This window comes from Malaclemys terrapin, chromosome 6, assembly GCF_027887155.1.
Source record: "Malaclemys terrapin pileata isolate rMalTer1 chromosome 6, rMalTer1.hap1, whole genome shotgun sequence".
Classification (NCBI taxonomy): Eukaryota; Metazoa; Chordata; order Testudines; family Emydidae; genus Malaclemys; species Malaclemys terrapin.
Genome location: NC_071510.1, coordinates 84,982,565 through 84,999,341, shown reverse-complemented (window position 1 = coordinate 84,999,341; position 16,777 = coordinate 84,982,565). Strand labels below are relative to the sequence as shown.

At 45.3% G+C, this 16,777-nt stretch overlaps 1 protein-coding gene across 1 annotated transcript in view; it reads right to left on the bottom strand.

Annotated features, from left to right (window-relative positions):
• The window catches only part of MAP1B (microtubule associated protein 1B), a 119,634-nt gene that overhangs the window by 10,876 nt on the left and 91,981 nt on the right, over positions 1–16,777 (bottom strand). The window contains exon 5 of the mRNA XM_054031973.1: positions 1,767–8,496. Within this exon, the coding sequence (XP_053887948.1) occupies positions 1,767–8,496 (6,730 nt within the window). The remainder of the gene's footprint in view (positions 1–1,766; positions 8,497–16,777) is intronic.

Below are 16,777 nucleotides of genomic sequence, written 5' to 3'. Positions count from 1 at the left end.
TGAGTTCAACTAGGGTGACCAGATTACCACTATAAAATATCGGGACGGGGGCGGAGCCAAAAAAGGGGGGGCGGAGCAAAAAAGGGGGGGGACAGAGCAAAAAAAAAGTTTTAAGGGGTCTGGGGCATTAGCAGGCCCCGCACGCTGCCCTCCCCGAGTCCCCGCAGAGCCTCCCGCCCCCTGGCCCGCCACGGGCATATGCGGGGCGCAGTGGGTCTGGGCGGGGGCAGCGCGGAACGGGCAGGAGCCGGGGGGGGCGGCAGGGGCCGAATCCCCGCTGCTGCCAGGGAGCCCCGCGCCTCTCCCTCCCGCTCGCGGCTGTGGCTCCTTCCCGGCGGGACGCGCCTCCCGCTGCCCCGGGCACATGCGGCGCGTGTCCCCCGCGCCTAGTCTCCCTCCCGCCGGGAAGGAGCAGCTGGACGCGCGCCGCATGTGGCCGGGGCAGGCCGGGGGGGCGCGTCCCACCGGGAAGGAGCCGCAGCCGCAAGCGGGACGGAGAGGCGCGGGGCTCCCCGGCAGCAGCAGGGATTCGGCCCAGGCCCCCGCGCCGCCCACCTGGCCCCTGCCTGCTCCGCGCTGCCCCCCGACCGGACTGACCGCGCTGCCCCGCGGGCTGCAGGGCTGGAGCAGCCTTTAGGCTGCGCTCCCGGCCCCGGGTGCAGCAGCCCGGGCAGAAGCCCTCTGGCGCGGCGGGGGGGCTCACAGCTGAGCCCCCCTGTCTCCCTCCCTTGCCCGCCCGGTGCCCGGGTGCTGGAGCTGACTCACCAGCTCCAGGATCCAGGCACCGCCGCTGCCACCCCCTCCCTCCAGGCTTGCACCGCCATGCTGCAAGCCTGGGAGGGAGGAGGAATGCTGGGGAAGAGGCGGGGCCAGGGCGGGGATTTGGGGAGGGAGCCAATGGGGGAAGGAGGGAGCGGAGCCGGGGCGGGGGGGGGGGGCCGAGCGCCGGAGCGGAAGGGAAAATTTCTTCTTTGTCCAGTGTCCCGACCAAACATTGGTCGAGACGCGGGACAAAGAAGCAAATATCGGGACAGTCCCGATAAAATCGGGACGTCTGGTCACCCTAAGTTCAACAAGCCCTCAGGGTAAGTCTGCAGGGGAACTGTGCCTTTTCAACTATCTACCCTGTAAATGGGACTTCCAGCTTCTTTGAATGCACAGGAACGTCTGTAGGAAATGATCTCCCTATATGTTTAGTAAACCACCACCATCAGATTGTAGCCAGATTTCATGGAAGTGCATGCTTAGATAACTACCAGCCTTCTGAATACTTAATAAGGAATAATGCACTGGAACAGTAAAGCACATCTAATTTCCTATTACACTCACACAACTCAAACCAATTAACGGGCTTGTTCACTTTACAATTTTATGTTTAAATTATGTTTATAATGAAGAAAATAGTTGCTTACTGTTCATTTAACTTTTCATATAGCAATTTTCAGCTTAGCCAGCTGGCTAACAAATTGGATAAATAATAATTGCACTCTATATTTCATACATTGCCTCTCTAATTGTTTGATATCAATTAACACATCTAAATCATTATTAGCTTTTTCCAGATTAAAGAGTTGATTCAGTTAATTTAATTAATTTAAATGTGAAACCTTATACTATAGATTTTTTTAATAAACATGGATTTTCCTCAAGCACACCTCACAGGCCAGATTATCAGATGATGAAATATCAAGATAGTTCAACTATACCAGCTGAGAGTCTGGCTCCACATCTTTTCCTGATATACACAGGTCCTGATCTTTCCTTACCTGAAGTTGCAGTCTTTGCAGACTTTGATGTTGTGGAATTTGTTGCATTCTTGGCCTCCTTATCTTTTTCCTCAACACGGGAAGATTTTACTTCTGGAATAGAGATATTTTTCGCTGCTTTCTCCACAGACTCTTTCTTCTTTGGAGAAGCTGTTCTGGAAACTTTGTCTAAAGATTCCTTTAAGCCACCTGGCTTTGGTGAAGCCACCTGCTTTGATTTACCATCACTTTTTTTGGCAGGTGAGGAAGACTTGGTCTTAGTACCCTGCTTTTTAGTTTTTGTCTTTTCTTTCAGATCTTTCTTCAAAGGTTTGCCTAAGTTCTGATCAACAGGCAAAGCTTCTGGGTCTACCATTGAGACATCTGGGTGCCGGGGTGAAGGACTGCGGTCTTGCATTGGGACTGGTGGAGGGTCAATATGTTTGTATGTAATTGTTTTATCAGTTGGAATGGTTTCAGATTCATCTTCTGAGTCAATGTTAGCGTCTGCAGTAATAGAAGGGCATTCTTCAGTCTCTGGGGGAACATCTGAATCGGTCTGAGACGGAGCAGACTCGCTTACTGAGGTGGGAGGAGTTTCGTCACACTGGCGTGCTTGCTGTTTTCCTCCTGAAGGTGGCTGGGCTCCTCCAGACTGGGTTAATGGCTTTTCTTGTTCTTGAGACTGTTCTTCACTGGCAAACCACTCCAGGGGATTCGGGTTGATAAATGAGGGTGAAAGTTCAGTTTTGGGATGCTTGTATTCACAGGAAGACACAAGGCATAAATCAACATCTTGACGGGTTTCTGCTAGAGATGATTTTTCTGCAGCAAAATGTACATCTGTCTTATAGGAGTAACTAACAGCCTCAGGTGACCTCGTGGTTTTCCCAGGTGTCTCATAGGCAAAACCAACAACCTCAGGTGATCTTGTTGATTTCCCAGTTGTTTCAAAGGAGTAATCCATGGCTTCAGGTGACCTGGTGGTTTTCTCTGTTGGCTTATAGGAGTAACTTACAGCCTCAGGTGACCTGATGGTTTTCCCAGTTCTCTCATAGGAGTATTCCACAGCTTCAGGTGTCCTGGTGGTTTTCCCAGTTCTCTCATAGGAGTATTCCACAGCTTCAGGTGTCCTGGTGGTTTTCTCTGTTGGTTCATAGGAGTATTCTACGACTTCAGGTGACCTGGTGGCTTTCCCAGTTCTCTCACAGGAATAATCCATGGCTTCAGGTGACCTGGTGGTTTTCTCTGTTGGCTCGTAGGAGTAACTACTAGCCTCAGGTGACCTGGTGGTTTTTCCAGTTCTCTCATAAAAATAATCCATGGCTTCAGGTGACCTGATGGTTTTTTCTGTTGTCTCATAGGAGTAACTAATGGCCTCTGGTGATCTAGTGGTTTTCTCTGCTGCCTCATAGGAATAACTAGGAGCTTCAGGGGACTTGGTGGTTTTCCCAGTTGTCTCATAGGAATAACTATCGGCCTCTGGTGATCTAGTGATTTTCCCAGTTGTCTCATAGGAATAACTATCGGCCTCTGGTGATCTAGTGATTTTCCCAGTTGTCTCATAGGAATAACTAATGGCCTCTGGTGATCTAGTGATTTTCCCAGTTGTCTCATAGGAGTAACTAATGGCCTCAGCTGACCTGGTGATTTTTTCAGCTTCATCTTTTTCTGTGGAGGCTAAAGGCTCTGGACTATGTTTTGTTAGAGAGTCTTGTATTGTGTCATGTGTTACTGAGGTATGGTAACCAAATATTTTATCTGAGGACACATGAAGTGATAGTGATGGTGAGTGACAAGCAGCAGTTGTTTCTTTGATCGCAGGAGGTGAATCTGAAAAACTAGGAGAGTATAAAGGAGAGGATTCTCTTGTAGTTAAAGGAGATAAATCAGACTTTGGTGAAAGCTTTTCTCCTAGGCTCTGCATCTTTTCTGAGGTAAATGAAGAATGCAGCGGCATATCTCTGGGTGGCATGACACCTGAGAGTGTTTCCTCTTGCAGTGGAGAAGCTATCTGTGAAGGTGTATGTTCTGATGAAGTTGAGGGTGAAGCTTCAATCTGAGATACTGAAATAATCTCTGAAAGATCCTTTTCTTGAGTATAACATGTCTGCTCCACAGGTGATATCTTATGTGAAAAAGTAGGTTCCTGTATCTCTGAAGGGCTATAATCTACTTCAGTTGGTCCATTTTCAGATATATGGTGTATGCTAGTGCCTACTGTGGGATGTTCTGGAGATTGTCTACTAAAGTCCATTGCCAAAGACTGCTCAGGGGACTCCTGACTGAATTCTACTGACATAGTTGACTGCTCAGGAGATCTGTGCTCTTGCACTGGTGTTCTTGATTTTGCAGTTTTAGGTGAAAAATCTGGTGGAGAAATTGACATGGGTCTTGGACATTCTTCTTTAGATGGAGACATTTCTGTTTCCTGAAAAATTGTTGGTGTTTGTACAACAGATACAGAAAGAGAATCATCAACTTCTGTAGAATGTGGTGATCCAACCTCAGCATGTAAAGAAGGAGAAACATCATCCGTAGTTGGCTCTGGAAATGAACTAGTAGCAACAGAGGCTGTGGAGACAGAAGCAACTCCTTCTATATGTGAATATGTGTCTTCTGCTACAACGTCATCAACAGGAGTTGCAGATTTGTCAGAGACTGTACCTTCAGATATTGACATTTTGGTGTCTTCTTTAAAGGATCCAAACTGGCTAACATCTATTTGTGTAGGAGAGACATCTCCTGCTAGCTTCCTTTCATCCAAAACCAGTGGAGACTGAGAACTGGTAGCTTCAATATCCTCCATATTCTTTTCTAGACCAAAACCTTTAGCTGGCATAAATGCCATACTTTTTTCATCTTGCTGTCCTTGGAAAAGATCCACAGAGGTGACTTCAGAAACTGGGCTTATCTGAACAGGGGACTCTTCTTTTTCACTTTTCTCCTCAAAATGACTCTCAGTCAGTCTGGCAGTTGACTTTACATCGGCAGTCAAAAATGTATCATATGAAGACTCTGAACCTATCAAAGGTGGACTTCGTAAAGGAGAGAGAACTTTTTCAATAGGCGATTCTGAGTCTGGCACAGGCTCATCCATAGGGCTTATTCTGGGTTTTGCAATCTCATCTTTGGCATCACTAAATTCAAAACTAACCGGAGCCTCTGCTGCCTTTTCAATGAGTTCAGAAGGAAGTCGGCTGGTCTTTTCATCAGTGGGAGACTGATAATAAGGTGTGTGGCCTGCACTACCAGCAACAGATTGCGCAGGAGACGCCACTTCTAATGTTTTATCATCAGGGCTGACACCGTGCTCTTCAATAACTTCTGGATGTTCATCAGGCAATGCAGTGAGCACTACAGGTTCAATTGATGTCTTAATCTCATTGGGAGTCAGGGAAAAGTTCACACTACGTTCACTTAGTGGTGTTTTAGCAACTGGTGATGGAGGTGATGGACTCTGAACTGGACTCTTAGCTGAGCTATGCTTTTCATCAAATGCCTGTGAAAAGGTATCTTTGATTTGTAATTTAGCAGTACTTTTGATTTCATTTTCTCTTTGATGGTACACTTCTTGAAAGGAAGATTTGCAGAATCTGTCTTCCTCTAATGAAGAAGGGGGTGAGAGAGTAGAAGCTGAAGCATTATAATCTTTACCTTCTGTGGCATCTGTTTTTGATCCTTCAGATAAACCATTGAAAGCATCATGAAGTGGAGAGAGTTTAGGTCTAGTATATTCTTGAGAATACAGTGATGTCTCATACTTAGTAATGTTTACAAATTCTTGAGAAGGTGATTCACTTTCTTCGTTGTTCGTTTCATCACTCATGATATCCCGAGGAGTTGACATTTCATCCATTGGTGTTGGCTCACTAGAAATTTCAATGGTAGACTGAGTATAACCTGAAGTAGCAGTGAATTCCTCATGTTGGTCTTCTCTATTTTCTTCATCAGAAACAGTTGCTTCACTTTCTGAACCCCCAGGTAAAGTCTCATCATGAATAGAAGATGCTGGTTCAACAGCTGGGGACTGAGGTTCAGAGTGTTTAGTTGGTGTGATTATGAGTAAGCCATATTTATCTTCAACTTCACCAGCCTCTGCAGCTTTGTCTACCACAGCCATAACATAGTCTTCTTCAGCTTCAACTTTTTCAGTTTCCACTTCTTCATCTCTGACATCCTCCATTTTGTCTTCTTCCTCAGCTTCTTCTTCAGTCTCTTCAGTTTCTGCCTTTTCAACTGTCTCTTCCATATCTTCTTCAGCTCGCTCATCCCCTGCCTCAGATTCTGCCTTTTCAACATATTTATCTTTAGTTTTAGCATGTTTATCAGCTTCAGTCTCTCCCACTTCTCTTGCCACGCCAATATCCCGTTTTGTGATGCCCAGTGTTGCTTTTTCTTCCTCATCTTCATCTTGTTCCTCAGCCTCCTCAGTCTCTGCCTTTTCTTCATAATCACCTGCTTCAGAGGATTCCTCAAAACCAGTTCCTTCATCTTCAAATTTTTCATTGTCATCAACCCTGTGCTTTTCTACAGGCTCCAGCTCTTCAGGTGTCTGTTCACATTCACCCTCAGCTTCAGTGGTCGTTATGCCTTCATCAGGAGAGTCAGCAGGTCCTTCAGTATCTACTTTTTCTTTCTGGATTTCATGTGCTTCCTTTTGTTCTGAGTCAGCTAGTTTCCCTTCACTTTCTATTAACCCTACCTGAGGCTTTGTTTCCTTTACTATTTCTACTTCTTCAGCCTTTAATTCTTCAAAGTCTTTTGTTAAATCCTCTGGTGAAGACATAAGGGATCTCTCAGCTTCAAGCTCTTTTCCATTAGCTACTACTCCAGCAGCTGCTGCTGCTGCAGCAACCGCTCCCACTGCCGCCACAGCAGCTTGTGTTTCACTGACCTTGCTCTCTTTCTTTACTGTCTTAATTTTGCCTTTTTCCTTTGGTTTTCCAACAGGCCCAGCTTCCTTTTTAACAGATTCCTCTTTCTTTTGTGCTTTAGGTTTTGTCACAGGCTTTCGGGCTTCAGTTGAAGGAGCAAGTGTTTTCTTTGTTTCTTTTGGAAACTTTTTGGTGTCTTTTTTGGATTCTTTTTCTTCCTTTTTAATTTCCTTTTTCTCTTCCTTTTTAGCTTCCTTTTTCGCTTCCTTTTGGGGAGTTTCTTTTTTTAATTCTTTTTTAGAATCTTTTCTCTCTTCCTTTTTCACTTCCTTTTTCGCTTCTTTCTTGATTTCTTCCTTTTTAGGTTTTTCCTCTTTCTTGGTAGGTGTTTTCTCCTCTTTCTTAGAAACCTCTTTCTTTGGTTTTTCTTTTTCCTCTCTCTTTTCTTCAGATTTTACTTTCACGTCCTTTTTCACATGCTTCTCCTTTGCAACTTTTGGTTTGACATCTGCTGCTTGTTTTTCAGCAATTTCGGATTTCACTAGCTGCTCCTCCTTAGCTGTCATATCTTTTTCTGTTACTGAAGATTTTGTCTCTGCTTTTGCTGGTTTTTCCTTTTTTACTGTAGTCTTTTCCTTGCTTTCTACTTTCTGAGGCTTTTCTGGAGGACTAGGCTTTGCTGGTTCAGATGCTTCTTCTTTAGATTCTTTTCTGACAGTCTTGGTTGATAGTGTCTTTGTGGCAGGTTTGAGACTTTCCTTGCTGTCCGCTCGCTGTTTCAGCTTTGCTTGTTTCACTGCTGGGCTAGGTATGTTACCAGTAAGGTCTTTCTGTGTAACCATTGGTTGTTTAAGGAAATCTAAATGTTTCAGTTTTTCCAGCCCTTCTAGTATGTTATACTGGGTACTGTTTCCTGGAAACAAAACTCTGATTATTTTTTCTGCAGGATTTGCTGGATGCCATACGATCAGTGATGAGACTGAGGTCAAATAGGATACTGGAATATCTACTTCCTGACCATTTGGCAGCAATAATTCAGCTTTATCTTTACTTGTACTAGTCCACTGCTGCATAAAATACTGCATCTCTTTGCTGTTTTTGACTGGATTCAGCACATACATTTCAAGTTTGCCTACTCCCATTTTTTGAAATAGAATGATAGGGTCAACGGTATTTCCTATGCTTCTAAAGAGAGGTTCTGGTTTCATAGACAACTTATTTAAATACTGGAGAGTGAAACAAGCTTCTTCTATGCTTCTTTTTACCCTAAAATTAGGATCAGGGTTTTTCAGATTTTCAGGAACATTGAGGAATACAACTCCTAAATCAGGTGAGATCAGATTTTTCATCCAATCACTGTTGGTAGTAGAACCTTGTGACTGTTCCTCTTCTAACTCAGCTATCTTTCGTTGAAGCATGCTATTGATTCCTGGTAGATTATCATCCCCAATGTGGGTGAGCAGAATGGAATCCACTCTGTCTAAATGTCGGATAAGTTTCCAGAAGCAAGATTTTCTTTCAGATCCCCCATTAATAAGCATATTGAATCCGTTCACTGCAAACAATGCAGAGTCCCCTCTTCCACCTGGGAAAATATAACAGCAGGGTTTTGAGAGTTTCAAGAAACCTCCAGATGTTGGCGGTTCCAAAATGTCAAAGGGTGATGGCACTTCTACTGATTCTGACAGATACTCTGTGAATTCAGAAAGTCCTTCCATTTCAGGCAATATGGATGCTGAGTTGAGTTTAATGTTGATGAAGTCTTGAAGGTTATGTCTGTCAAGGTTTGAATTTTTCCAATCCCCTTCCTCAGGGCAAAACAGAGTTAAACTGGCTTTGTTGGCAGGGTGTGTAGTACTCAATAATTCACCAATCTAGCATTGTAAAACAAAAAGACAAAAGGTTGGTGTAAATTTATATTTTATAATAGAAATGTCATATAAAAATATAACATAGCAAGGCTGTCCTTGGGTTACAGTACAAGCTTCACACTAAAGATACAACATTCCTTTTTATTTTTTTCTCCACATGACAGTAGCCAATTCTAGGTGCTAAAGGAAACTGTTATTATCAGATTATTGCTGTACTGTTTTTAAATACAAAGGACCAGACTGTGCCTGGTCCCTTCTTAGGTGCTGAAGGCACCTCTTGCATCCTTCACAGAGAGAGGTTGGGTACAATGGGAGTCCTTATGCTCAGAGCATAATGTGAGGATTCCATGGTGCTGATGCTGCAATTAGTGCTACTCAATGCAAATGAACTGTGAACTTCTCCACTTCTCCTAACCAGCCAGTAGAGCTGGCGCCCCACCTAGGGGAGCACACATTATACCTTCTTTATGGGTCGTGATACAGCAGCATCCACAGAAGCTCCAGGAGGCATCTGAACCACAATACTTCCTGGAGCTCTTGCTGGAGCGGGATGCCTGCACATTATTCCCAACATGGGGCTGTATTCCACAATTCTTTCATTATTTTAATGCCTTTTGAATGGTCTGGCACCAAAAATAGCAGGCATCATGCCAGAACTAGTTTAACTGCTGGCCAGCTTTTGACAAGAAGAGGAGCTGACAAGTGCTAGAAAAAGTTGTATAGTGGAGGTGCGCAGAGCCACTGAACCAAACTGTAAACCCTGTATATAATGAAAACCACTTCAAGCCAGTGGGTGCGGCAGCGCCACCAGTTCCAGCACCTCTGGGAGCTGATTTACTGCTTCAAAGTTAAAAAAAGAGTCGGGAACAAAACGTTTGTAAGATCATTAGGTTTCTGAAATATGGGAATTAAAGAGGCAGATCTGCATATTCTTAGTGTGCAATTTTGCAAATATACACATTTTGAATGGAACAATGGACTTCATAGCATTTATATATAATTAGATATTTAAAAGGCTATTAAATGGCAGTTGTATTAACACCATATGTTTAGTAATTAATCTCTGTATAACAGATAATTCATTAAATATCAATTTATATATGTAAACCCAGAGCAAAAGAGAGAACCACAGCTGAGTGTTGTGGCTAAAAATCCTTTTGACAACATTTTGATTAAAAAAATCATGGACCACATTCTGAGTTCTTTTGCCAGTTTAAATCCTGAATAACTCCACTGATTTCTCCAGTGTTGAATAACATTCTGAGACCCAAAATAGACACTGAACTGAAGGCTTCTATGAACAAAAAGTCCTGTGTTCACTACTAAAAGCTATTATTCTGTTCCAGTCTGAATTAAAGACATATGTTTGGTGGTCTCAGATTAGTAAACAGAAAGCACATAATATTTCAACCCTTCACTGACAAATTTCCACTTTTCAGTTTGCTCTCAGAGTTCAGAAATCAGCACAGCTATGAAATGGCTCCAAACTGAATGAGTCCTGGGGACTGGCATGGAAATAAACACACCAGGGCCAAATTCTACCCTTGGATACACATGAAAACTCCCAAAGCTGTCAATGGAAGTTGCATATGTGCAGCCGAAGATAGAATCTGGCATCAAAGGTTTCCCTTGGCTTCCAAAAGTCTCATATCTAGCAAAGACAGAAAACTTATATCTTGAAAGTGGATAATGGTTTTCCCAGACTAGGATCTGATAGTGACTAATAATTTATTAAAAGACACCACAAGATATTCTGTTTGTGAGCCAAAACAAATTGTGGCTGGAAAGGCCAGCTAAATGGTGACCTGGTGCTGCAAGTCTCTCCTTTGCCGCCACTGGGGGCCTATTGGGAGAACAGCAATAAAATGTTACTGCACCCACTACTGTCTCTGTAACCAGAAGAGAAGGGGGATTCAGAACTCCTGAATAACCTGGTACTTAGTATTCTGCATTGGCAGTTGACAAAATCCTGCCCACTAGGATCAATAAGTTACATGAACCTGACTGAATTACAGTTGCCCCCTACAATCAAGAATGGTTTTTACATACACAGTGGGGCCTCCAGATTTAAATCCCAGTCATGGGGTAATCCCCACTGCATACACAGTTTCTATTTGTTTTATTGTAAATAAAGTATATGCAGGAGACTTCAACTCACTCATGACAAAGATATTACAAAACTGTTCAAGCATTTTCTTTTAATAATTCAGTCAAATAACTGAATATGGAGACCAAATGTCAATGTAATTTGTGAGAGAGACATGGTCGGTGAGATAATGTCTTTTATTGGACCAGTTTATGTTGGTACAAGAGACAAGCTCTCGATTTCCAGAGAGCTCTTCTTCTCTGTTGAGCTCAAAAGCTCGTCTCTTCCACCAACATAAGTTGGTCCAATAAAATATATTACCTCACCCATCTTGTCTCTCTCATATCCTGAGACTAACATGGCTACAATAACACTGCAAATGTAATTGAAGCATATTCACCATCTTGCAAACTATTACAAAATACTTTTCAGGGATAGTCAATTGTAATTTACATCTAAAAGAAAGACTTTGATAAAGATGATTTAGACTAGATTAGAGTTGAATAAACTGAAAATTTTGGACCATAAACTGGATTACCAAGAGGAATGGAGAGTACTATAATAATTAATGTTGTGTGTCTAGGAGACGTTTCATTTCAGTGGAACTCTGAAGATTTGTGTCTTGCTCTCCTATTTTTGTTGTTATGGAATTTATTTTCAGAATTTACTGAAAGTAAAATTCAACAGAGACACAGAATGAGATGATGAATGTTAGCCATACAAAAATAATCTACTGTGATGAGGCAAGAAAATCCGCCAATAAGCACAGGACCCACCAAGATAGAGGAGGAACTTTGTCACGCTGGTGTCAGAAGTGGGATTTTGGGGTGCGCAGCGCGGCGGAAGAAGGAGGGTGATTTAAAAAAAAAAAAAAAAGGAGAGGGTTTATTTTTTTTTCCCACCACAATGGATGATGTAGTACGGGCACTGATACAAGCCACGGCAGCCCAGCAGGAGGCTACCCGTGTCCAGGCAGCCGCCCAACAAGAAGCAGAGCGGCTGCAACAAGAGACTAATCACCTGCTGATGGACTAGGCTGCTCAAGACCGAGCTATGTTGCAGGAACTTGTAAACCAGGTAAAGACCCTTACAGAGCTGAACCGTGGCCATGATGGGCTGCAGCTCATACGGGCCAGCCATTGGCTGCAGAAAATGACGTGGGAGGATAATGTAGAGGCATACCTTCTGGCCTTTGAGAGGACAGCCCTACGGGAGGCCTGGCCTCGAGATCAGTGGTCTGGCATCCTTGCCCCATTTCCTGTGTGGGGAGGCCCAGAAGGCCTACCATGATCTCCCTGAAGAGGCTGCAGCAGACTACCCCCAGCTGAAAGCAGAGATCCTGGCCAGATCTGGGGTAACGACCGCACTGCGGGCCCAGCGGTATCACGAGTGGAGGTACCAGGAAGACAAAACCCTACGGTCCCAATTATATGACTTCATCCATCTCGCACGAAAGTGGTTGCAAAGAGTCCCAGAGTCCAGAAGAGATACTAGAGGTTCTGGTCATCGACCGATACATGAGGGCACTGCCACCAGATTTCCGCAAATGGGTAGGCCAGAACGATCCGTCCACCTATGATGAGATGATCACGCTGGTAGAAAGACCCCTGGCTGTCATGCAATTGACCCGACTACCCAAGGAAAGCCCCTTTCATAGCAAACACCCAATCCCAACCCTGGAAGATGGGACAGCCAAACCCCTGGGGAGTCCTAGGTAGAGGAAGAGGGGGGCTGAAAACCAGTGGAGACCCCAGAAGGAAGGGATTGGCCTGAGTGGGGGGAACCCTGGGACTAACCCCCCTAATCCCCCACATGATAGGGGAATGATTGGAAACAATTATAGATGTTATGCATGTGGGGAGTGGGGACACATAGCAGCACAGTGTCCCAGCACCAAGGAGCCTATGCAATGCAACTTGGGGGATTGGGAGGTCCCGTGCTCCCTTATCCACCTTGCGGGCATCACATTAGCCCCGTATAACTACACCAGGCCGGTGAAGATAAATGGAGCAGAGACTACAGCGCTTGTGGACTCGGGGAGTGCTATCACCCTTGTATCAGGTAAGCTGGTAAAAAGTAGCCAGCTGCTACAAGCCAAACGCGTAGCAGTGACATGCGTGAATGGGGCCATGAGCCATTACCCCCACCATCCCAGTGGAGATAGAGGTTCAGGGGAACCCCATTGAGGTGACAGTGGGCGTAGTTCCTAAACTCCCATATCCTGTAGTCATTGGGAGGGACTATCCAGGATTTGATAATTTACTCCCCCCCGGAGAGGCTGGAGGGAGGTGAGGACCCTGCTGGCAGCGATTCATCGTTGGGGGAATGTCAACCCCCAATGTTTTCTGAGTTTTCTCAGGATCTATTCTCAACCCCCCAAAAGGCCCGGAAGAAAAAAAAAAGAAAGGAAGGCCGCGAAGGCCTTGAGAACCCGGATCCTGACCCAGGGCCAGAAGACCGCGCTAGTAGGCAGATGGACACGAGCAGCCAACAGAGAAACTACCAACATGGAAGGTGAGTTGGAGGCTGGCCCCAGCCGTGATGGTGACGAGCCATTGGAAGAAGCAGAAGCCGGCCCCTGGGAGCTCAGGCTGGTTAGTCCTGGGAGAGAGAATTTCAGGCAGGACCAGGCAGAGGACCCTAGATATGATAACGTCAGGAAAGAGGTGGCTGAGATAGATGGGATACCAGTGGAGGGGAAGGTCCGGGGTCCAGGACCCTACTTTATAGTGAAGAAAGATCTCCTGTACCGTGTGGTGCAAATGCAGGAGATACATCAACTTCTGGTGCCACGAAAACATCAAAAAGCCATATTGAGCCTCGCCCACAGTCACCTGTTTGGAGGACACCTAGGGGTAGAGAAAACCCAGGCACGGATCCTGTGGAGGTTCTTCTGGCCAGGAGTACATGAAGATGTCAGGCGATACTGCACCTCTTGTCCAGAGTGTCAGCTACATAGCCCTCGCCCACACTTGCAGGCCCCTTTGATACCTCTTCCAATAATAGAGGTACCATTTGAACGCATAGCCATGGATCTGATTGGGCCCCTAGAGAAGACAACTCGAGGCCAGCAACATGTGCTGGTTGTACTAGACTATGCAACCCGGTACCCGGAAGCCGTCCCCCTACGCAACACAGCTTCCAAGACAATAGCTAAGGAGCTAGTACAGATCTTTTCCCGGGTTGGACTACCCAAGGAGATACTGACTGATCAAGGGACACCTTTCGTGTCCAAGTTGATGAAAGATCTCTGTGCATTGCTTCATGTACAAGCCCTATGGAGCTCTGTATACCACCCACAAACAGATGGCCTTGTGGAAAGGTTCAATAGGACCCTCAAGGCCATGATCAGGAAAGTGGTGAGCCGGGATGGGAAAGATTGGGATACCCTATTGCCTTACCTCATGTTCATCATCCGGGAAGTCCCACAAGCCTCCACAGGTTTCTCTCCATTCGAATTACTATACGGGCACCACCCCGGGGCATATTGGATATAGCCAGAGAAGCCTGGGAAGAGGAGCCAAATCCCGGAAGGAACATAGTCGAGCATGTACTGCAGATGAGGGATCGGATAGCCCGAGTTACATCCATTGTACGGGAACACTTGGAGAAAGCACAGGAGACCCAATGAACCCATTATAACCACCAAGCAAAGCTTCGACGGTTCCAACCAGGGGATCGAGTAATGGTCCTGGTGCCCACAGCAGAAAGCAAGCTGTGGGCCCAGTGGCAGGGACCCTATGAAGTGATTGAAGCCGTGGGAGAGGTAAACTATAAGGTGCGGCAGCCGGGCCGCAGGAAACCGGAGCAAATTTACCACATTAATCTTCTAAAACCTTGGCATGATAGAGAGGCATGCTTAGTCACCCAGGAGACCCTTCCCCAGGAGGATAACTTACATGAGCAAGTGAGGATATCACCCGACTTGACGCCAATCCAAAAGATTGAGGCAGCCGACATGATTAATCGCAACCAAGATGTGTTCTCTACAAAACCAGGGCGGACGACTGAGACCTATCACCATATCCGCACGATCCCCAGAGCCAAGGTAACACTGAGACCCTACCGAATCCCAGCGGCCAAAAGAGAAGAAATCAAGGCCGAAGTAAAGAAAATGTTAGAATTAGGGGTTATTGAAGAATCTTACAGTCAGTGGTGCAGTCCAATCGTTCTAGTGCCTAAACCTGACGGTACCACGAGATTCTGTAATGACTTTTGCCGACTGAATGAAGTATCCCAATTCGATGCATACCCCATACCACGCATCGACGAACTGATTGACCGACTGGGTAGTGCCCGATTCTTGACTACACTGGATCTGACAAAAGGGTATTGGCAGATTCCCCTGACCAAAGAAGCTAAAGAAAAGGCAGCGTTCTCCACCCCGGATGGGTTATTCCAGTATACCGTCCTCTCTTTTGGGCTACATGGAGCCCCGGCCACATTCCAGCACCTCATGGATAAGCTGCTGTGCCCCCATACTCGTTATGAAGCCGCATACCTAGATGATGTCATCATCCATACGCCAGACTGGGGAACCCACTTGGAGAAAGTTGAGGCAGTCCTACGCACCTTAAGGCGGGCTGGCCTCACCGCTAATCCTGCTAAATGCGCCATAGGGCTAGCAGAGGCTAGGTACCTGGGATATATTGAAGAAAGGGGTATAGTAAAGCCCCAAACTAATAAGCTAGAGGCGATTGAAAACTGGCCCCAGCCGACCCGAAAGAAGCAGGTCCGTGTGTTCCTAGGTGTGGGTAGGCTACTACCGACGTTTTATTCTCCACTTCGCCAGTAGGGCAAGTCCTCTAACGGACCTGGTGAAGGCCCGAGATCCAGACATGGTGAAGTGGACCGACGCAGCAGAGGGGGCATTCATAGACCTTCGGACGGCCCTGTGTAATGACCCCATACTCATAGCCCTGGACTTTAACAAGGAATTTATTTTACAAACAGATGCTTCCGAGGTGGTTGGGGGCGATTCTGTCTTAAATGATTGGAGAAGAAGAACACCCGATCCTCTACCTAAGCAGAAAGCTGCTCCCAAGAGAACAGAAGTATGCAGTAGTCGAGAGAGAATGCCTTGCTGTCAAATGGGCCATGGAGACAGTGCGTTATTACCTCTTAGGCCGGCGATTTACTCTCATGACGGACCATGCATCCCTCCAGTGGATGCAGAGAAATAAGGAAAAGAATGCAAGGGTCACCAGGTGGTTCTTATTCCTCCAACCATTCCAGTTCCGCATACGGCACAGGGCTGGATGCCACCACGGCAACACTGATGGTCTATCACGGGTACACTGCCTGGCATCCCAAGTTGCCCAACCCTATGGTGTTGAGCAGAGGGGGAGGATATGTGATGAGGCAAGAAAATCCGCCAAAAAGCGCAGGACCCACCAAGATAGAGAAGGAACTTTGTCACACTACCCAATGTGTATGGGTAACTAGTAAAAGCAGGAAAGGAATAAAATCTCAGAACAGCTGTTTTATGTTCACATGTCATCCTTACTAAGTATATAAACCAACTTATATAAGAGTATAAATAAATCTTATCCAAACATCACACATAGCTTTGTTTGGAAGAGAGCAAAGACAGGACAAAAAAGGGAGGGAGTAAAGAGAGGAAAGAGTAAGAGGAGGAAAATGGGAGAGCCATATTAGAGCCTCCTTACTTGACAGCTCTAGTGGATTGTACCAGTAAGTGCTTTACATGTTAGGAATCCATCTGACCATGTCTCTCAAATGGTAGGCTACACAGTAAAACAGAAGATCAGATAGACCTAGTCTGTCATTTTACCAAGACCTTTTTTAACTATCTCATGGGAAACTCTTGAGTTCTTTTAGCCACACTAAATAAATTGTGAAAAAATTAGGCTGAGAACTTTAAAAGAAACATGCGTATGGTGTATAGAGTCTGGAGACTCTATTCCTTTCAGAATTACAGCTTTGCTAATGAAGAGCATAGGCAGTTTCTCCCACTTTTTAATGTCATTGGTATGTTTTCAGCACTCTCCTCTCAGTTACGTTAATGCATACCTGTGATGTTGCACTTTATATGATTTTATAAAAATATGCTAATATAACTGGAATATGCTTCATGCAAAAGGTCTCTTGTAAGGTATCATTACAAAGCTTATAATCTACTGAGTGTAATTATTCTATTTGTATAAATGTACCACTCTTGTATCTGAAACTAGAAAT